This window comes from Peromyscus californicus, unplaced genomic scaffold (assembly GCF_007827085.1).
Source record: "Peromyscus californicus insignis strain IS unplaced genomic scaffold, ASM782708v3 Scaffold_4__1_contigs__length_199733344, whole genome shotgun sequence".
NCBI classification, from domain to species: domain Eukaryota; kingdom Metazoa; phylum Chordata; class Mammalia; order Rodentia; family Cricetidae; genus Peromyscus; species Peromyscus californicus.
In genome coordinates, this window is record NW_026294562.1 from 103,680,184 (window position 1) to 103,702,402 (window position 22,219).

Sequence of the window (22,219 nt, forward strand, 5' to 3'; positions counted from 1 at the left end):
CTGCTCTCTCGCTCTTTCCAGACCTAACAGCTAGGCCAGTTCTGATTGGACTGTTCCCACAAGTTATTTGGGTTCCTCACAGGGACCCATAACTAAGGAGGACCCTGGGTCTGAAGGAGGGTGGCAATTTGCAAGAAGCATCAGATCCAGGGTTTGTATTGCTTTGAGACAACGGAAGGACACCGAGGCTGACTTGGTAACGAACTGCCACTCACACAGATCCTTGCATTTTAAGGAGCTCTGGCCTAAGCAGTGTCTCACTGAGTTTCCTTGGCAGTCTGGCGAGGTAGGAATTAGCCTTACTGTACAGGTAAGAAACTGAGGCCTGTATTGGCGGTGACTCATCCAACCATACTTCCTGTGTGTTAGAGGCCAGTGTTCCTGTTGGTTGGACTTCTCCTGGGTGTAGCCCCTCCACAGATGCTTGTTGTGGAGGTGGCAGAAAAGCCATGTAGACTGTCCAGAGGTATGACCTCCCTTCCACAGGCTGGGGACTCTTTGCCCCTGGCTCTGGCTCATTGCCCCAAATTACTGTCCTTTATAGCTCTTGTCTCCACCTGATATCACACTCTCTCCCTCAGCAGTCTCCGCTTCCAGACAGGTGGGGGCATGATCTCCTGCATTCGCCGGGACCTCCTACCCCACTAACCCCCTCCCCTCCCAGCAGCACTTTCCAAGTGCTGTGCTTCGGGTCCTTCTGTCATTGCACTTGGACTGACAGTCCTGTTTTCTTTCAACTTGTCTTTGGGGTATCCCGATACCCCACCCCATTTCTGGATTGTTGGTCATGTGCCTTGACCCTGCCTTCTGGGACCCCTCTTTGGTTTGGTGTCCCACCACCTGCAGCCTCTCCTTCCCGTCTTCCCTCAGAGCCCTGGAGAGCCTCCCTCTGCATGGCACGCTCTGTACTTTTTCTCCTAATGCACGGCCTTGCCACACCTAAGGCACACCTTGTGAAAAGCTGTCTGCTCACTATTTATACCCTTTCCACCTGGGGAGGTGAAAGCAGTACAGTCTCACCTAACTGGCCACATGCACCTTACCTACATTAAAAATAGTTTGTTACCTACATGCATCACACACACACACACACACACACACACACACACACACACACACGGTCACTACATACAGTCCCTGTGTGGAGGTCGGCGCACAATGTGAAGGAGCTGGCTCTCTCCTCACACCTTGGGGGTCCTGTTGGTGGCAGTTGCCTTTATCCATCAGGCTCCCGTATACTCTCATTTAATCCTTTCCAAAACCTCCTGAGGTTGTTCTTAGGCTCAGAGAGGTTTAATCACCCCAGGTCACAGAACCAGACAGGGCAGAGCTGGCCCTTTCCCCAGAACTGGGGGCTTAGATTCAGACTCTGCCATTCTTAGGCAAGAGTGAGAGAAAGCCAGGAAACTGTTTTCCTCACAAGGAGGATCTAACACAGTCCTCCTCACCACTCCCATTCTTGGGCCCTGAGATTGTTTTGCGGCAGTTGGGTCCACTGTGGCCTGCAGCTCTCATGACCTCAGCAGAAACTTGCCTATAGAAGCATTTGGGTGGGGCTCACCCTTGCACAGCCAGTCTGCACAGAACTGTCCCCATGACAATGAGATATGATGTAGGCAGAGCAGGCAGGTGCTAGCTTGGGGTTTGGGTGTGGACTACCATGTTGAGTTGGGGACCAGCCCTCTGTAACATGGCATTGTTCAAGTGATGAAGGGACTTGGGGTCCAAATATGTGTCTTGAGGAATGGCTTCCTGGACCCTAACCAGTGAGGTTTAATCTCTTCTGGTTTCGTCATGCCTTAGTTTCCTCCGTGCCTTGTCTGCCCTCCTAAGGAGTGCTGTGAGACTGTGGCATGGCCTAGAGTGGTAGGAAAGCTGCTCTGGGCCTCTCTGGCATCCCCTTCCCTCTGTCCTCCAGATACGGAGTGAAAAAGGAGCCGTGTGCAAGGATTAGTGCCTCAGGTCAGCCTACCGTGCGAGTCTTTGCTTCATAGGACTGGTCTATTTGTTCTACGCTCTGCCTTAGCTCTCCTGTGAAAAATGATGTCTGCAAATGGAAAACAGAACCTGTAAGTAGAGGTTCTGTTCTCATCGGAAGTCAGGGAACTTGTACTTACAGAAAGCAGGAGAGGCTCCAGCGTTTCCCACAGCAGGGCTGGCTTGGCTGAAAGCAGCCCAGTGCAACTTGGGCATCCAGCCTTCTCTGGGGCTGGCATTGTGGGATTTGTCCAGCTGTACAGCAGACCTCTATAGCCCTCCCCACCCCAACCAACCCTGTGTGAGGTTCTGCACACACAGATGGACCAGGCCCAATCTTGGTACTCACATGTCACTGTTAGAGGGGGGGTTGCCAGATAACTTTACATGGGATTCGGTGGGACTGGTGCTGTATGAGAGAGCAGAGGGCAGTGGGTGGGCCCAGGGAGGCTTGAGGGATAAGGAAGCTGGACTTGGCGGGATGCTAAGACTCCCTGCCACCCTACCCAAGAGTCAAACAGGCTGGGTGGGGGTGGAGGTGGTGGCATTTGATCATAGCTTCCTCCTCACCAGCTGGACTTCTGCCAGCCAAGCTGGAGTAGAGGAAGTGTTGACAACCAGGTAGCAAAGGCTGATTATGCCCTGGGAATATGTAAGGGGACCCTCACTTCCTGGTTCCCGGGTGACTGTTCCAGGGCTGCTGCAAGCTGGTGAACTTTAGGGCCCAAATTCTGGCCAGGAGGTGGACAGTAGGGACCATGAACTTGATCTAATTCATTCCATTTTAGAGATGGGGAAATCTTGTCTCGAAAAAACAAAACAAAACAAAAAAAGAGGCGGAGACTTGAGCAGAGGCAAGAATCCTGGGTTGGTTCTTTAGCTCTTTCTTTCTTTCTTTCTTTCTTTCTTTCTTTCTTTCTTTCTTTCTTTCTTTCTTCCTTCCTTCCTTCCTTCCTTCCTTCCTTCCTTCCTTCCTTCCTTTCTTTCTTTCTTTCTTTCTTTCTTTCTTTTTTGAGACAGGGTTTCTCCATGTAACAGCCCTGGCTGTCCTGGGAGTCACTTTGTAGACCAGGCTGGCCTCGAACTCGCGGAGTTCTGCCTGTCTCTGAGTGCTGGGATTAAAAAGGTGTGTGCCACCACAGCCTGGCTGTAATCCAGGGTTCTTATTCTACCTGGTAACCTTGTTCATGCTATAATGCATGATCCCTCTAGGGCTCAGGACGAAAGCTAAGGAGCAAGTCTGGAGGAGGAAAAGGGCCTAAGATAGTAGGAGAGTTAGAAAAGGGGTGAAGGAGCACTACGCCAGCCCTCTGGAAAGGCTGTGGGATCCAGTCTTGTGCCCCGCCCCCCATTCCTGTAGAGCGTTGGTGGTTACTGAGTACTCAGTATGTGATGGTCCTGACTTGATTCCTGGACATGCTACTCCCCGGGGTCACATAGTGAGTGGAGGCAATGTTTGCCTCTGCAGTGCCTTGAAGTCCGGCATTCCCTACTCATGCCTAAAAGTCAGATTGTGATCGTGGAGCTGAGATGAGGTATATTCCTTTCTTAACTAGGCTGTGACCTTGTTGCTACCAATTTTGACAGAAAGCAAAGGCTCAAATGTGACCCCACAGGCCCTTTTCTCCCTTTTCTCAGCTTGTAAGCCAGGGTGAATGGTCAGAGACCCTCAAGGACAAGAATGAGTGAGTCATCTGTCCTGGGCCTCGAGCAGTGGGTGGTAGGAAGGAAAGTTTGGGTTGCACACAACAGGCGCTTGGTAACAGAGAGACAGGCTCAGCAGGGTTGGGGTGTGAAGTTGCCTCTGCTTTTTAGTCTAAGGCTGATGGCAGGGTCTCACCTATGCTCTTACCTAGTGCCACTTCTCTTGTAAGCACCAGGCTTCACGGCCACACTGCCTGTCAGCTATTGGAGTCCAGGGGTCATCCTCGGGCACAAGGACAGAGCCAACTCACTGAGCACATTTTGTCCCGCTATCCGGTCTTGGCACTTGCTTAGACGCAAACATACGTATGACCCTAGATCAGGTGCCTCCCTGTGTCCTGTGTACCTTTCCTTAAACACTTGTTCCAACCACTGGCTTGGGATTCTATCTGCAGTGCTGGGGTACATAGCCCTCACTTTAGGGGAAGTAAGATACCCCCTGGATCCTCCCTAAGCCCCAAGCTTTGGGCACTACAGTGAAGATGAATGTAAACCTCTCTTTAGCTGATAATGGTTTAAGCCTAGTTGTTGGAGTGGGAATGAGAGTCGGTTCCATGGGAAGAGGCGTCCAGAATAAAGGGAGCGGGCCAGGGATCGGGATGTTCAAAGTACAGCTGGACAAAAATCAAAACAAAATATTGCAAATTGGATGTTGAACTTCTGTCCTTGGCCTCATAGACCCAGAAGCAAAGATTAAATATTTGTACTAGATCAGATAAAGGAAGATACGTGTTTGGGCATTGGGGATGGGAGAGAACTGGCCTCCCTATGGCCCAAATCCAGGACTAGCTCTTAGATTTCCAGCTACCATGCTCCCTTGTTTTATATGTAGAAACGGTGATGCAGGGAAGTCATAGCTTTTATGCTGTAAAGCAGCCATTAGGGAAGCATTGGTGGCAGAGAGGATTCAGTTTTTTCTGAATCTGTGTCCCACATTCACCTGTCTAGGAAGGTACCTGTGGGAGGTGGGTTGTACTGGGGTGTCTGGGGCTGGAGGGCAGGCTTATAATATAGACTGGCATCTTCTTCTCCTGCAGGCACTGGCTCCAGCATCCTCTCAGCCCTCCAAGACATCTTTTCTGTCACCTGGCTCAACAGGTCCAAGGTGGAAAAGCAACTACAGGTCATCTCAGTACTGCAGTGGGTCCTGTCCTTCCTGGTGCTAGGTAAGTACAGCTGGGGGAGGGGGGAGGAGGTAGGGGTGACACCGTTACACCCCCATTGGGATCATCTCCACAGCCTCTTTCCATTTACTCCCATCTTGGAGGTCTATGGTCAAGTGTTCTACCATTAGGCATGCCAGAAACCTTAATGAATTCGTGGAAGATGTAGTATGGCTTAATTTTGCAGATTAACTTGCTCAAAGTTTCTTGAATCTGGGTCTAGAGGATACCCAAAGCCTGCACCCCTCTAACCGCCTCCTTGACTACCAGCAAAGAGCAGGGGTGTTGCTTTGCCTTAGTGTGTGTTGTCTGGTCTGAGACCCCCTCCAGACAGGCCCTGACTTTACATAGGTTTCTTGAGCTCTCTCCTCCTGCATGCATGTGAAGATGGCGCTGCTTGTCTCACATGGGGACTGAAGGGAAGGGTTGGAAGCCACGCCACAGAGCCTGGTGGTGCTCCCCGTCACAGGAATGAAGAGTGTCCCAAGATCCCACTGCCAGTCCTAATCCCCTCTGCTGACTGCACTCCCCAGCCACCCCCTGCCTTTCAGCACTGCCTGTGGTGGCTTTGTGATGCTGTTTCTGCAGGCCTGGCTAGCTGCTTCACTGCCTGCCAGCTAGAATCTTGGGGAAGGGCAGAGACCGCCCTCCTGGGACCTTCTCTTCATGCTGTATATCCTCAGCACAGGTTAGTTTCTCAGCTCATGAGCACAGACAGACCTGCTGCAGAACACCCTGTGTCCAGCACTTGTGGCCAGGCCTCCAGCCACTCACTCTTCACACTGTCTGGGATGGCGGGAGCTCAGCAGACATCCACATGATAGTGTGAACAGCCACATTGCAGAATGAAAGGAGCAAATCCCATGGTGTGCGAGGCCCTTGGAGTGTCTTTTCTTAAATTCCTACTTCATGGCTGAGGAAATGGGGATTCAGAGGTTCAGTGGCAGACCATGACATCCCTTAAATGGCAAGTTGGAGTTTGAGTCAAGGCCCAGTGCATTCCCTTACCATGAGGGTCAAGAATTAATGGACAGAGCCCAGGGTGGGATTTGGGGAATTCACTGAACCCCTAAAATTAAATGCAAGACCAGACATACATTTTCATTGCTATAAGGCTGTAGCTATCCTCAGATTCTCACAAGGTCATATAGCCTCAGAAAGATAAAGAAATAGTGGTTTGGGGACAGATAGTTAAATTGGCTCCCTTAGGTCTCCAATCCTGAGTGTGACTTGCATTTGGTCTCTTATTAGAATACTAGGGCAGAGAAGACAGTGTAACTTCATCTTTGTTCAGACAGGAAGCAAGAACCTGTGGGGACAGAACCTTGTCTGGGGTTATAAGAGAAGGAAATAAGAGTGACCAAGACAAGAATGCAGTGACCCTGGACTCTCATCCCCTGTCTAGTCTGCTTTGCCCGCTCCAATGGTCCCTATTTGCCCTAGAAGTCAACACTTACCTTGCCTTAGTGGGTCAGAGCTTGGCTGTGGGGCACTGAGTAAATTGTGCAATCCCATACAGCATGTGATAGGGACTGGCCCCAAGCTTTGGGTTAATGATCTGTGAGGCCCAGCCACAGCCCAGAAACTGGCCCAGCGCGTCTTTCCAACATGTTGGTGTAGGTGGGAGCTAGACCAGGGCAGATGAGCAGCCCTGCTTAAGCTGCTGATAATTACTACATGAGCAGTCCCAGCCACTCCCTCCCACTGTGTCCCAAAACTGCTGGCAGCCGAGGCTTACTCTGTATTGCAAAGGCTGCTGTGGGGACCCTTCACGTTTCTCTTAAACAGTTTTTTGTTTTGTTTTTCTAATGTGCCATGTAGCCTTCTAGAATTCTGGTGAGAGCTGTGGGCCTTCTTGGTACTTTTAAATGACTAATGTAAAGTGCATTGGGGTTTTTAAAGGAACTAATTCTAATTATGCTGCAATATAAATATGTAACCTTTAAACCCAGTTGGACACTTAGTAATGCATGCTTTTGTTTTGTTTTGTTTTTTTGAGACAGGGTTTCTCCGTGTAGTTTTGGAGCCTGTCCTGGATCTCACTCTGTAGACCAGGCTGGCCTCAAACTCACAGAGATCCGCCTGGCTCTACTGGGATTAAAGGCATGCACCACCACCTCCCAGCTAATATGTGCTTTTTTATTAGGTTGTTTGGTTAGAAAGTAGCAGCAGCTATAACAATTATTAATCTTAAGTAATGAAGTGTCTTCAAGATTGCTGAGACTGCTGTAATGCAGCATGAAAATGCCTTTGCCTCCATTGGTATCGTGTCAGCAGGCTTTGCCAATGCTCCTGTGCTTTGTCTCTGAGTGAAGGAAATGCTCCATTTCCGTGGGGCTCTAGTAGGAAATTTAGATGTCACCTTGAGCCCCCATACAAGTCCATCAACACTTAACCTGTGCTCCAGACCATGTGTTACATTCCACCATCATGTCATTTTATCTTCCCAACCCTCTGTAAGAAAGCAGAGGCTTGGTGTGGGTAGTGGTCAGTATATGGCAGGGCCATGTCACCGAGTCTGCTTGGTCCTGTCCCTGTTCTCCACAGCCCTGCTGCTGTGTCTCCTACTGAAGAGCGCCCACACATTTTGTTGTGCCTCCAGCCTGGGGGCCAGAGCTCTGCACTTGTGGGTTGCTTGTGGCTACTATCTACAGGAAGGGACGTATGCAGGTAGTCCTGGTGTTCTCTACGAGGAACAAACAGGCAGTTTCAGTCACGGGGCTTATATGTCCAGGGGCCCGTTGGCGTTGGTGGGTGTCAGCCTCATTACCTGAGAATGTAGGACAAGGAGCTATTGTAGGTTTCCCAAAAGGAAGACATTTTATGGGGTGGCTCATAGTTGTCCTTTTAACCTCCATAAGGTGTTTTGATACAGGGTCTCACTGTGTAGCCCTGGCTACTTGTACATTTGTAGACCAGGCTGGCCTCAACTCACAGAGATCCACCTGCCTCTGCTTTCAGAGTGCTGGGAATAAAGTTGTGCGCTACCACATTTACTTAAACCTTTCTATATTGGTGGCTGCGGCTGGAGAGATTAATCTCACCTTGTTCTAGCTCCAAAGGGGCTCAGGGACTGAGCTGTTGTGCAGGAGAGACAGGTGGTGAGAGAAAATGCACACCCTGAGAGGGTAGGGGCAGAAAGGACAGATACGTGGGGACACCTTCCTCCCCAGAGTGACTAGCCTCTGGCTGGCAGCAAGGTCTTTAGGATATTCACGCTGCACCCTTGTGAACTCCATGGGCCTGCCTGGCCTACCTGGAATGCTTTGAGCCTTTCTTTGCTTGGACACCTGTGGAGGCTAGGGCTGGAGTGGACTCTTTTCTGGGACCAAGGAAGGGGGCCTGGGGCAAACTGTTTGATCAGTGCTTTGTATGAGGCCTAAATATAAGCAGGACTGTTTTCACAGCTGCCTTAGGGGACCCACATTATCTTCAACAGGGTGCGTGGGCTGCAGATGCTTCCCAAGATTCAACTCCTGTGTGTACCACTGCTAAGTTGTCTTGGGAAACTGCGTGCCTGTTCTGTGGTCACTGTAGCTTGGTTTTAGCTATCCCAGGGGAAGGCCAGCTCAGGAGTGGGACTGGGCTGAGGATGGTGAGGACCACAATTTCCCTGCTCTTAGGTCCACAGAGATCTGCATCTGAACTTATTCTTTCCCATGGATACATTCTAAAAATGTATTTTAGGCTTAGCATTGTGGCCTATGAACCCGAGTCCCTGACCCCTCCCCAGTTGTGTTGAATGCCAGGAGGAAAAGATGTGTCTCCATCAGTGTGGAGAATTCAGACTGTGTGGTGGGGTAATTTGATACTAAGAACACTCTGGAGGGAACAAGGCTCTGAGTAGGGCTTAAAGGCTGGATACAAATTGGAAAGAGAAGCCCTGATGAGGGTGTCTAGGGGTGGGCCATGAGATACTGGCTCTCCTTCCCTCTGGGTCCAGGCCATTCAGCCTTATGGTCAGCCAACAGGCCCAGAGGACAGTGACCACAAATAGAAGGTGTCCCAGGAGAGTCTAAGTGTTTGAGGAGAGGGGTCCTGGTGGGCTCTGGCTCTGGCCCGGGGCTGACTGGGGATAGCCCTTCTGTGACAGGTGTTCCCTTTTACCCCATCCCCGCTGTGACAATCTGAGATTTCTCACCTTTGGTGAACTTCTAAGGCTGATGATAGACCATGGACTTCCAAGTCTGAGTTTGAACCCTGGCTCTCCTCTGTCCTGCTGGGTAAGCTTGGGCAAGTCAGTCCTGCCAAGTTCTCATCTAAAAGGGGTCATTCAAGAGGAGACATTAAGAATTGCTTCACAAGAAGCTGAAGTCTCCCCATATTGCCTAGCCAGCTCAAGCCCAGGTGCCCCTAGCACTAGGACTCACCTGTGCCCGTTGGCCCTGCTCCTCTCCCTGAGTCACCCATCAACCGCTCCCAGTGCCTGGGCATCGGGGACCTCTGCCTAGATGAGTGCCATGGGAAGTGCTTCATCCTTTCTGGAGGGGAAACCATGGCACAGGCAGCAGGGCTGGGAGCCTGACCTGGTGTCCTGCTCCCCCAGGAGTGGCCTGCAGTGTTATCCTCATGTACACCTTCTGCACTGACTGCTGGCTGATAGCTGTGCTCTACTTCACCTGGCTAGCATTCGACTGGAACACGCCCAAGAAAGGTAAATGTTTGCGGCTCCCACCTGTTTCTCCCACACCCTGGGAAGCTCCCTGTCTGGCTGCAGCTCCTCCTCCTGGGCGCAGCCTCCTCCTTTACGGAACACCTACTTTGTGAAAGACCTGGGCTGGGCTGGGTTTGGCTTGGAGTGGGTGGTTTAAAGCTCCCCCAGTGTCTTCACAGGAGCTCCCCTTTCATTAGGGATGGCAGGGGGAATGTATGTGGGAAGGGGCACACTGGGCAGCTGCAAAAGTGCTGTGTAGGCTGATAGATGCCTCCCTCGGGGGTTCACACTGGCTCTGGCCCTCCTGTGTTGTTCAAATGGCCCTCACTTATACCTACGCCTTCCCAACATTGTGTTTTGTTTCCTGGAAGGTGGCAGAAGATCCCAGTGGGTGCGAAACTGGGCTGTATGGCGCTATTTCCGAGACTACTTTCCCATCCAGGTAAAGACATGGTGTGCTGTCTTGGGAGGACAGGAATAGGTGGAAATAGGAACAGCGGCAGTGTGGAGTTGAACTGTCTGGGATCCGCCACCCTGAGCATCTGTCCATGCCAGATTGAGGCAACTTCTGATAGACAGGCTAGGTAAAGTGAAGTCAAGAGTTTTAGAGCACATCACTGCCTCTGCAGTTGTCAGGGAAGCAGAGTGGCAGTCCTTGGACATGGCAGCCAAGGCAACGAGAGGAGCCTGACTTCTTGTTTAATTCTTTGGAGGAAGCAAGGTTTGTTAATCAAGATTGGTGTGGATCTAAAAGATGATTCTGCACCAAGGGTCTGTATGATGTGAACGTAATTGAAAACTGGCATCGGCGTATGTTTTATGGAATTGCTTCTCACACTGAAGGGAAAACTGAAGATATAACTTAACAGAAGGTGACCTGAGACGTGACGTACTTAGAGGGTGGGCTGCCTAGAATGTTAAGGATGTGTGGCACTGAGGGGGCAGGGAAAATGGAGAGGAGAAGCCCTGAGACTGAGAAACCACTGGTGGGGAGTGTGAAGGACAGGAAGCATCCATCCCTTTCCACACTGCTCCCTGGAAGGCAGCCATTCGCTTGATCCCCTTTCTAAAGAGGATCCTGGAGGTTAGAGGAGCAGAACTCGTGGAGCTGAGCAGAGCTTCCAGTTGCCACCCTGCTTCAGAGCCTGGGTTCCTCCCACCATGGGTACTGCCCACCATGGGTACTGCCCACCATAGGTACTGCCCACCATGGGTACTGCCTACCATGGGTACTGCCGCTCTCTTCAGCAGGTGCTCATATTGGGAGAGTGGAGGCCGGAAGGATCAGGGGGTGGGACTCTCTTCCCCACAGACGTCCCCTCTGGGCTTCCTCCCAGTGTGCCCTTGGCTGCTTGAGGGCACTCACTTTACTTTTCTGGGCATTTGTCTTCTCTGGGATGGACCTAAGTCCCCAGCAGGAACAAAGTTGTTGTCTTCTTGGCTCCAGCTGGCCCTGCCTGGTCTGCAGCCTGGGTGGTAAGGCAGAATAATCTAGCCCTGATACACTAGAGGACTGTGAGTGGGCCTGAAGGTTTATCCACGGGGGGAAAAGCCTGTCTGTCCAGCACTCAGCCCTAGCACACCCTCGCTGCTGAGGACCCCCCTGTTCCCCCGCGCCCCGCGGAAGGCAGAGTGCTGGAAATGGAGGCAGTATGTGAGCATGAAAGTGTTGTGTGCATGACGCAGGGTGGTGTGAGTCAGTTGTTGTTGTGAGTCAGTCATTGAGACATCCAGATGGGCTGCCCAGGGAAGGTGGTCAGGTAGCCCTGCATTCCTCCACTGCGCTGTTTTGTGGGAGTGGCCCTAGGCTGGGCACAAGCTCTGCCTATGGCTGGCATTCCCAGGATGTTCCTGTCCCCTGAGGTTAGGCTTCACTCCCCCAGAGGGCCAAGGCCTTGCTCCAGATGTCCAGCAAGTCCATGGCCGCGATGTCAAGCCTTCTGACATACAACCCAGGGTCCTCCCTGACTCCTAACTGCCCATTCCTCTGTGAGGGACTTGGCCCCACATCTGCCCCCAGCTAGAAAGATTCCCTCTTCCCATCGCTCCTTGACTTTGGGAACCAGGGTTTAAGCTCTTGCTCTGCCGTTCCGTTTACTGACCTGCCCTTTTGGGGGCCTGTGTAGTGCTGGGCTCTGAGGAGAGTCAGCCCCGGGCTTATGGTCTCGTGGGTCCTGCTGTACTCTCACTCTGTACAGCTTTCTCAGCTTTACCGAGTACCATGTGCCTCACCTGCAAATGGGAGATGCTGCTAGGTTTGCTTCGCTCTGTCTTCTCTGCCCTGGGTGCTGGTGTCTTCTGCCACTGTGGTCTCACTCCAGGAAGCCGCCTGCAGGCTGGTAGCTCCCCTCCCCCAGCAAGTGACCTCATGATTGTTGGTCAGACCTGAGCATTCAAGTGTCCTACTCCAACTGATCTTTACCCTTTCAAAAGACCCAAATGATGGACTAGAGAGATGGCTCAGTGGTTAAGGTGGCTGGCTGCTCTTCTAGAGAACCCAGGTTCAAATCCTAGTACCCATATAGCAGCTAATAACTGTAACTCCAGTTCCAGAGGATCCAGTGCCTTCTGGTCTCTGAGAGCACTGCATGTACGTGGTACATAGACATACATGCAGGTAAAACACCCATACGTGTAAAATAAAAATAAATAAATCTAGTGGGGTGGAGTGGCACATACCTTTAATCTCAGGCAAGGGCAGCTGGATTTCTGTAAGTTTAAGGCCAACCTGGTCTACCTAGCAAGTTCCAGGCTAGCCAGAGCTACATAGTAAGACGCTGCCTCGTATAAATAAATGAATCAATCTGAGCCCCGTATTTTCACTGTCTCTGTTCTGTGAGCTGCCCTGTGAGGTTCCTGGGCCACCCTGAGTGACAGGCTCTACTCCTTGCCCTTTGCCGCTTTACGTCAGGACTGACAACCTGTGCCCGAGAGCTGTGTGTGTGACCTGCCTGTCCCACCCTTTCTCCTGAGCTCCAGCTGGACCCGTGTGCCCACCGTCTGCATCGCTCTCCTTGGAGCTCCCTTCCCCAAAGTCATCTAGCTGGCCCAGAGACTAGATGCCTGGCCCCTTCAGCAGCTGCTGGGACTGCAGCCGCCTGTAACAGAAGTGGCCCATGTCCTGGGGTTCCTCTAACTGAAGGGTAGGCAAGACCTTTGGAGACTAGGAAAGGCTGTCTGGAGTTCAGATCAGCTATCTGTCCAACTGCCTCATTTCATAGAGTGTAGACTGAGGCTCAGAGAGAAGAGACTCTCCCAAGTTTACAAGATACTCTGCTGCCATGCCCTGCTGTAAGCCTAGGCAAGCTGCTGCTATTCTCTGGAACGGGGTGTCTTCCTCTGTATGGGGCTATGGGTAGAGTAAGCCTGTCCTCGGAGCAGGATGTGGGGAGTGACCTGCCAGGAATCTGCCTAGGCTTATGCTCACCAGCTGGCCTGGCTTGAACGCCATTGGACTGGGACTTTGCCACCCAGCAGGCATGTCAACAGAGCAGTCAGTAGCAGTGACCTTCGCCCTTGCTGCTGAGTGGACATTCTGTCCAGGTGGGAAGAGTAGTGACATAAGACAGATCAAAGCTGTATCAAATGTCTATTCTCCTTGGTACTGCATGGGGACCATTAACTGTACAGTGTCCCAAGGACATTATGAACCATGCATCCTATCAGATAAGAGCCTTGGGGAGGGAGGGAATTTATTTAAAGAGCCAGTTAGGTTTCCAAGAGGTGACGTCACTATCACAGTGTCCAGGGAAAAGTGAAACGGGAATGGCCGTGTGCATATGTGGAATTGGTTCACTATGACTTTCCTGGGGCAGTGTGTGTGTGTGTGTGTGTGTGTGTGTGTGTGTGTGTGTGTGTGGTGTGTGGTGTGTGTGTTGGGGAGTGACTCCTTTCTCTAGACTTGTTTAGCTTGTCATCAAGAAACGACCTAGATCGTCAGGGCTCTCCAATCCATTCTGTGCTTCGGCTCCCAGTTCAAGAGCTGGCTAGGTGGGCAGACCTACTTCCTGTGTCCGGCAGAGCCCAGCCGCAGCCTCGCACTGTTGATGTGCCCTGCTCCTTGGGGTTCCCTCACTCCCCACCCCAGCCCTGGCTGAGCCCACTGCCATTCCCTGGTTATTTGGTGGACAGCTGAGGGTTGTTTTCCAGACAACATTGGTCTGCTTGCCAAAGGCAAGTGAGGAAAGAGTACAAGTGTTCCATCCAACGGGGATGACACCAAGGGACACATACCACAGCCACAGAGCTGAGAAGGGCGTCAGATGCCCTGTGCCAGCCCTCCCCACCTCTGTCTTAGGGCGTGCCCTTAACAGCATTCCTCTTCCGAAAACTGAGCAGAAGGACCTTCGCTCAGCTAGGAGGTTCCCACAGCTGGAGTGAAGGAAAATTTGGTCTTTTAATCTTCACCCAGGAGCCAGGGCCTCTGCTAGCCAGCACCAGTACAGGAACAGGTACTGTCAAGCTCTTAGGTGGGGATGGTCTGAATGCCCCTCTCTGAGGCTGGGCAGCCTCAAACCAATATGTTCAGACTCTTCAACTCAGGAATTGTATTTCTGCAAGTTTATCTCACAGACACAGTTGGAACTATGGATAGAAGAAGCTTTTTACTACAGCATTATTCTAGGAGGGAAAGTTTGGATACATTTAAAATGCCTGTCAGCCAGGCGGTGGTTTCACACACCTGTGACCCTGACAATTGGGAGGCAGAGCCAGGCAGATCTCTGTGAGTTCGAGACCAGCCTGGTCTACAGAGCGAGATCCAGGACAGGCACCAAAACCACACAGAGAAACCTTGTCTTGAAAATCCACAGTAAAATAAAATAAAAAATAAAACGTCTGTCAGTCAAGATTTGAGTGAGTGCTGTCATAAGTGCATGGCTGTGGGATAGGGAAGTGCAGCTTTGAGGGGACAGTACTGAGGGCTTGGTAAGCTGGATGGGATGTTTCCTAGAAGACAGTACTAATGCTACAGCCTCGATTTTGTGGGATTTTTTAAAAATTAATTAATTTATTTATTTTTGGTTTTTTTAAGACAGGGTTTCACTGTATGTGGGATTTTTTGATATTGTTATTATTATTGACAGGATCTCATTGTGTAGCCCTAACTTGCCTGGAACTCAATATGTAGACTAAGCTGGATTTTTTTTTTTTTTTAAGAAAGACCTATTTCTATTTAAGTAGGAAAAGGACCAAGTGGTTTATCTCAATGGAATGAAAAAATGAATGTAGACACTTTTTTTTTAATTTCCTGTATTTAAGAATTCTGGTCAGGCAGTGGTGGGACACGCCTTTAATCTCAGCACTTGGGAGGCAGAGGCATGTGAATCTCTGTGAGTTTGAGGCCAGCCTGGTCTATAAAGAGAGTTCCAGGACAACCAAGGCTGTTACACAGAGAAACTCTGTCTCAAACACAAAAACAAACAAAAAAAGAATTCTGAGTATTTATGTTTCTAATCTAAGAGAGATGTTTTAGGAACAGAAAACCTGTCTTCCTCCCTCTCAGCACTCCATCGCCAGTATGCTCCTGGCGATGCTGTCTCAGTATCTCAGGCTTGGGGTCCTTCATTGTTTGGGGTTTGACGGGCACTCAGCCTCAGAGCAGGTGGTGGGCCCTTGGGAAGCCAGTTATCAATTGGAGCATTCCAGGACAGCTTTGTTGATAGTACAGGTAGTTCAGATCATCGACTGCCACAGCCACACAACCAGCCACCTCCTCCCAGAGGGCCGCCTGGCATGAGGGCTGTCCTGCCTGCCTGTCTCAGAACCCGAGCTGGGCCTGCCTACTTGGCAAGAACTTTGTATTGGTCCAGCTGTACCATCCTTTTGTCCATACTAGAGTATAAAGAGGTGGGAGGTGGGCTGCATGGGCTTGTCCTCTGATCTGTTGAAGAGCCTGTAGTATTCAGGGACCAGACAGATCATGCCTCCACTAAAATTCTTAGTGGAGGACCTGAAGCCATGGCTCTGCTTGCCAAACTCAGAATCTAACCTGTACCTAGTGAAGGCTGAGTGCCCTCTTTAGGTCTGAATGTTCCAGCTTGGATGTGAGTTTTAGGGAAGTCACTGTGTGTAAAGAGCCTAGAAGCAAGAAGACAGGAGGCTGGTTAAGCATGTAGTAGGTTTGGGCTGTGTTTGGGAAATAAGGAGAAGAGCTCCCGACCAGGGACTCATAGTCCAGTAACTGCCAACCACTAGCACTGCGCTTTCAATAATGAGTCTGAGGACGGGTTTGGAAAGTCTGCAGTCTTTTGTCTCTGAGCATAACAGGGCATGAAACATCAGGTCCCCTCCCCACTTGTTGGGTGTATCCTCTCCAGCCAGCTCTAACGCACGTTTCCTTACAGCTGGTGAAGACACACAACCTGCTCACCACCAGGAACTATATCTTTGGATACCATCCCCATGGCATCATGGGCCTGGGTGCCTTCTGTAACTTCAGCACAGAGGCCACCGAAGTTAGCAAGAAGTTCCCTGGCATAAGGCCCTATTTGGCCACATTGGCTGGTAACTTCCGGATGCCTGTGCTTCGGGAGTACTTGATGTCTGGAGGTGAGAATCCACTTCAGCTATTCCTGGGCTCCACTGTCAAGGCTTGAGCCTCCCTATTGAGCATAGCAATTCAGGGGACTGAAGTACCATTCCCACCAGCTACTGGTCCCATGCAGGTAGTAGGGAAAGACGGCAGCAGATATGCTAGGTCAGGTGAGCTGTCCTAGGCTTCAGGATTTATCATGGGTGGCACCTCAAGGGAGTTTTCTCTCACTTTTCTAGATATACCAGCCATTGTGTTGCCTATTATCTGGGTCCACCGACCCATGCTCCCCACCAGCTTGACTTTCATATCATTCCCCCCATTTTATAGATAAGTAAACTGAGAATCAGGAAAAATGAATTGCTTAGGTAGGAAGGATCATATATTTTCTAAGAGGGTAACAGGTCTAGTATCCACCTATAGAGATTTTTATTTATTTATTTATTTATTTATTTTGGTTTTTCGAGACAGGGTTTCTCTGTGTAGCTTTGCGCCTTTCCTGGAACTCACTTGGTAGTCCAGGCTGGCCTTGAACTCACAGAGATCCGCCTGGCTCTGCCTCCCGAGTGCTGGGATTAAAGGCGTGTGCCACCACTGCCCAGCGAGATTTTTATTTTATCCTTGATTTTATATATAAGGATAGGGAATGTATCCATGAGCAATCCTGATTGTGTGTCCCCTCACCCAGGCATCTGCCCTGTCAACCGAGACACCATAGACTACTTGCTTTCAAAGAATGGGAGTGGCAATGCCATCATCATCGTGGTGGGAGGTGCAGCTGAGTCCCTAAGTTCCATGCCTGGCAAGAACGCAGTCACCCTGCGGAACCGCAAAGGCTTTGTAAAACTGGCCCTGCGCCATGGGTAAGTGCCTACACACACATCTCTGGTATTTTCCTCTACCCAGAACAATGGGTCTCTGGAGGGGGTGCCCAGAACCTAGGAAGGCAATGAAAGAAGTCGGAGCCCACACTGCATGGCTTGGCTTGTCCAAGTGTAGCTGGTGCAAAGATGTATGTGACCTGTTGTCCCTGGGCACTTGCAAGTAACTGAGAGGCCAGGCTTATATGTAGAACATTTGAGAAGACTTATCACTTAAAGGGTCAGAGATGTGAGACTCAGTGGTAGAGCAAAATACTTGGTTTGTACAAACCCCTGGGTTCAATCCCCAGCATGTGTGTGCATGCACACATGTGCTCACACACACACACTCAGGGCCAAATGGAGCAAGAGACCAGGAAGGAGATGGCATCACTTGAAGCCCCAAGGAAAGCTTGCCTATTGGAGGGGTGATCTTTAGACAAGAGAAGCTGGTAGCTTGGAACCCTGACCTTTGTGGAAAACCAAGGGGCATGTCTGTTTGAGAAGCATATCCACCTCTGGGCTCCTTTAGACGTCCTAGCAGGTGGGGAGACCCATTTCCCACTGGAGAAGACTGAGGATACATGGTCTGGGGAGGCAGAGCAAGCTCCTTGTACCCTATGTCATTGCTTTCCTCCCACAGCTCAGCCCTGGGAGACCTTGGAATAGGGTCCTAGAATGATGGACTTCTGTGAGGCAGGTGAATTGCTGGGACACAACAGTCCAAATCATTGAGGCCCCACCTTGATCATGGAACATAGCTGTGGACAGACTCTCTGTCTGTGTGTCCCAGGGTCTCCCTTGGGTTTTGAGTTTCAGGAGAGGCTGTTCTACAGTCTGCTGTCAAGTCAGGCCAGACCAATGGCAGGAGGGACGGGCAGATAGTGTGCTGAGGCTGTGACAGGAGGTGAATCAGGCTGAGGGAGTTGAGTTGGGCAGGACAGGCAAACAGCAGAGCCAGGCCCTGCTAGACGAGGTCCTCTAGGGTGATAGAAGGAACGGAACCCAGTGATTGGGGGTCTGACTGATCTAGGCCTTTCTCTTGCAGAGCCGATCTGGTTCCCACCTATTCCTTCGGAGAAAATGAGGTATACAAGCAGGTGATCTTTGAGGAGGGCTCCTGGGGCCGATGGGTCCAGAAGAAGTTCCAGAAGTATATTGGTTTTGCCCCATGCATCTTCCATGGCCGAGGCCTCTTCTCCTCTGACACCTGGGGGCTGGTGCCCTACTCCAAGCCTATCACCACTGTTGGTGAGTCCCTAGCCTGCATGCTGAAGGCCATCCTGGCATGGCAGGATCCTGGGCGAGTCACCTGGCTCAGATGAGAACCTGTCCTAAGGACCTTGATGAGTTGGATACTGGTGGGAGTGATGAGGGAGGTGGAGTTTGAACCATTGCTAGGAGCCAGGGCACCACGGCAGTGATAAATACAAACCTGTTCGGTAAAGGTTGAGGCAGTGACCATGCTGCTGTGACCATGCTGCTGTGGGGATGCTGCTGCTCCTCTACTCCTCATAGTGGACCCTCTCAGGAGACGGCTCTTACTGCTGGCCAATGGGAATTCTCAGCAGAAAAGGGGGAGGAAGAAAGAGCCAGGTATAGTCCTGCATACCTGTAATCCCAGTGTGGAAGGCAGAGACAGGAGGATTGCTGCAAGTTTGAGGCTAGCTAGGGCTACACAGTGAGACCCTGTCTCAAAATAAAATAAAAACTGCCCAACAAAAGTTATAGAAACAAGGTTTTTTTTTTTTTTTTTTGAACAGAAAGAAAATATAATTAGAGTATAGACCTGTGGGAACTAAGAAAAAAAACTTGTAATGTTATATGTTTATATTTGGGACAAGTTAGAACATTCAGAAAATCACCTGTCAGGTGTAAGCCTGTATACGTGTATGTGAGTGTGTGTTTAAGGTCACAAGCCAGAGGCTGAAATGTCCAAGCCTGAGTATCTCGGGCAGGCATTTGCCTGGGCTCCATGCAGGGCAGCACTTCTTAGAGGGTGGCTGGAGACTGGGCTTGAGCTGGTGCCTCTTCAAGTGCAGGGAGGGGAGCTGTGCAGCCCAGCTGGGAGGGAGCTCTGGGCACTGTTTATTTATTCACTCTAGTGTTGCTTGTGTCTAACGATTTCAGGGCTGATCTCTTGGTGTGGATTACCAGTAAGGGCACTTATCCCTGGGGAAGACTTCTTTCTTCCTCTTAGCAGTCACTAGTTGCCTATGTTTATTTGTCTAGGAGTGCCACCCCCAAGACTTCCCCTTCCGTGTTAACGTGTCTATTGGTTTTGTCATTGTTCGGGTCTTGTTCAGGCAGCCATATTGTTGAAGTATCATGGTTGTGGCTTCCCTGACATTTTCAGGAAACAGAATCTCTCAGCAGACTTCCTGGTCCTCTGGCTCTTACAGTTTTTCTGTCTCCTCTTCTGAGATGTCCCTGAGCCTTAGGTGTGGGGGTTGTGTTGTAGATGTATCAGTTAAGCTGAGCACCCCAGGGTCAGATTTTGACCAGTTGTGGCTTTCTGTAATCATCTCTGTCTGCTTCAAAGAGAGTTTTTTTGTTTGTTTGTTTGTTTTTTGTTTTTTTTTTGATGAGGGATGAGAGCTACATTTATCTACAAATTTAAGTGATCCCTGGAGCTGCTAGGTAGAGGGGAAAATAAAGGGTTAGAATGGGCAAAATACAGAAGGGCACTCTGGAGGTTTTCAGTGGCCTGGACTGAAAGAGTGCCAATGGAGATGGGTGTGTATACATCTGAGAGAAAGCTCAGAACAGCACTGAGGACTTTGACATGGGCTGGCCTTGAACATGAAGCAGGATGAAAAAATAAAGCAAAGCACAGATGTGGGAGGGTATTCTCCCTTCTACAGGCTCTTACCAGCTGTGCAAGCATGTTCTGTTCTTCCCAGAATCCTTAGATCTATGAGACATGCCAGGTGGCAGATGAGAAACCGAGGCTGCTAGAGCAAAAGCAAAGCCCTGTACTTGGTCCTACATATCACACTGGAGTTCGTAGTGGAATGTGGAGCTGGATCTCCCCCACTCAGAAGCCACAGTCTTAGGTGGGGTCTTCTTGCGGCCACGCTGTAGTACTCTCCTCTGGACAATAGGACAGTTCCTAGCAATGGCCAACACACAGCCCAGGGTCATTATCACACTGGGCCCCCAGGAATGGAATACTCAGTGACATTGACTGACCTGAGCCTCTGCCCCTCTCTGCAGTGGGTGAGCCCATCACCATCCCCAAGATGGAGCACCCGACTCAGAAGGACATTGACCTGTACCACGCCATGTACATGGAGGCCCTGGTGAAGCTCTTTGACAACCACAAGACCAAATTTGGCCTTCCAGAGACAGAGGTGCTGGAGGTGAACTGACCCAGCCACGGGCAGCTCCTGGAAGGAACGACTGACTGCAAATCCTTTTCTGCCAAGTTCTCAAGCGCATTCTGTTCTGTAAATTTGGAAGCGTCATGGGTGTCTGTGGGTTATTTAAAAGAAATTATACTTTGTTAAACCATTGCAATGTTAGATCTTTTTTAAGAAGGAAAGAGTCAGTGTTTTAAGCTCCCACTTCTAGTGTGTCCTGTTCAAGGTGGTGGCTGACATTTCTGGGCCTTGATGGTTTCTTATCCACCCCCTCTAGGGTTCTCCAAACAACAGACACTTGGCCCTGGTTAATCAGGAAAGGACAGCCCTATGACTCTTAGATAATCCTCTTTGCTCCAGGGATTCTCAAGAGGCAGAGGCCATGTTTAACCAACATCTCCATTCCCACCACCTCACATGTGACTGCAGGTCTGGTCCTTCTTGCCAAGGGGAGGATGCAGAGGGCAGATTTGGCCCCATTTGGGGAAGGTGGTAGACAGCATCTGGAATGCCACCCCATCCCTTTTTTTCCAATCTGAGCCTACACTGGCCTCCTGTATACTGTGCTAGGGGCAAGGATGTCCCACAGGTACCGTCTTGGGTTATCGAGCTGCTGTTGGCTGGTTTTACGCATGGACTCAGCACAGCTCAGCCTTGGTTTGGAGCATCTTCTCCCGGCCACCTGAGCTCTCCTAAGCCATACCCCAAGTCTGGTGTGAGGAAGGGTCTCTCTTCTGTTCACAAAGGGGCCTGGCTTTCTGTGTAGCACACTGGGTCCAGGACAGGAGGCCCCCTTACCCAAGCCTCACATGTGTGCCTTCCCGAGGCATTGGGCAGGGAAGAAAGCCACCCCTCCTGTGTGTTCTGTTTTCTCTCCATGAGACTGTTATGCCATGTCACACTTTTGTATATTCCTAGACTAATAAATGGAAACAAGAACTGCCTGCGAGTCGTTGCTTAATGCTCTCCTCACCCGCTGCCAAGTCTCCTGCACAGGGCAGACTGCAGTTCCCACTGCACTCCCTTCGCATTCCATTAGCCTTGGGCCTTCACTGGCTGGGTAACAACTGGCTTCAAAATGTAGTGCCTGCTGGACTGGGGAGATGGTTCAGTGGTTAGGAGCACTGGCTGCTTAGGACCTTGGTTCAATTTCTAATATCCACATGGAATTAGATATTAGTTCCTATCTGTAACTCCTGTCCTAGGAGATTTGACAGCCTCTGTGGGCACAAGGCATGCAAGCTGTGTAACAGACAGACCCGTGCAGGTAAGATACCCATACATATTTTTTTTTAAAGAAAAAAGTAGTGTCTTCAAGCATTTGCCCTCACCATCCTAAAGCAGGTACTGATGCTTTACTGGGCCTTCTGCTTACTGTCCCTGCCAAGGCCGCAGTCCAGGGATAAACGCCTCTCAGTCTGAGAGAGATCCTCTTTCCCTGTTCATGTGGGTGATAGCAGGATCTCTCTCTCTCTCTCTCTCTCTCTCTCTCACACACACACACACACACACACACACACACACACACACACACACTGACTTGACCAGAGGCCATTCTCAGCAGCTTGCCCTGTATACCTTTCCACAGGGTAGCTCCAGCAAAGCAATGAGAAGAGCCAGTGTGCAGAGAAGAGTGCGAGCCACAGCCCTGTGTTACTGACCTTGGGAATGATGTCTTACTGGTCTTGCTTTAATTAGATGTGAGAAGGAGGTGAATGCCGAGAGGCAAGGGCCAGGTTGCCTCATTGCAAGTTCCCACCGTGTGTGGGCAGGTTCTAGAACAGCTGAGCTGGAAGGGTCCTAATGAACTATTCAAACAGCCCCCTATGCTTACTCTCAGCTAAACTAAAAAGGTGGAGACCAGGCCTGATGTCACCTCCGTGGTTACAGGTTTCAGAATATGCAACTCCACTGTTCTTGTTCATTCAGTTGGTGACTGCTCAGCAACCAGAAACCCCGCTGTTAGA

At 50.5% G+C, this 22,219-nt stretch overlaps 1 protein-coding gene across 3 annotated transcripts in view; it reads left to right on the forward strand.

The window, feature by feature from the left end:
- Dgat2 (diacylglycerol O-acyltransferase 2) overlaps positions 1-21,196 on the forward strand; it is a 29,523-nt gene extending 8,327 nt beyond the window's left edge. For all 3 annotated transcript variants that reach the window (XM_052761197.1, XM_052761198.1, XM_052761199.1), the window contains exons 2-8: positions 4,719-4,847; positions 9,391-9,498; positions 9,870-9,940; positions 15,843-16,047; positions 16,719-16,893; positions 17,939-18,141; positions 20,107-21,196. In XM_052761197.1, the coding sequence (XP_052617157.1) occupies positions 4,719-4,847; positions 9,391-9,498; positions 9,870-9,940; positions 15,843-16,047; positions 16,719-16,893; positions 17,939-18,141; positions 20,107-20,261 (1,046 nt within the window). In that variant the 3' untranslated portion in view covers positions 20,262-21,196. The remainder of the gene's footprint in view (positions 1-4,718; positions 4,848-9,390; positions 9,499-9,869; positions 9,941-15,842; positions 16,048-16,718; positions 16,894-17,938; positions 18,142-20,106) is intronic.
- Positions 21,197-22,219: the final 1,023 nt, after the last annotated feature.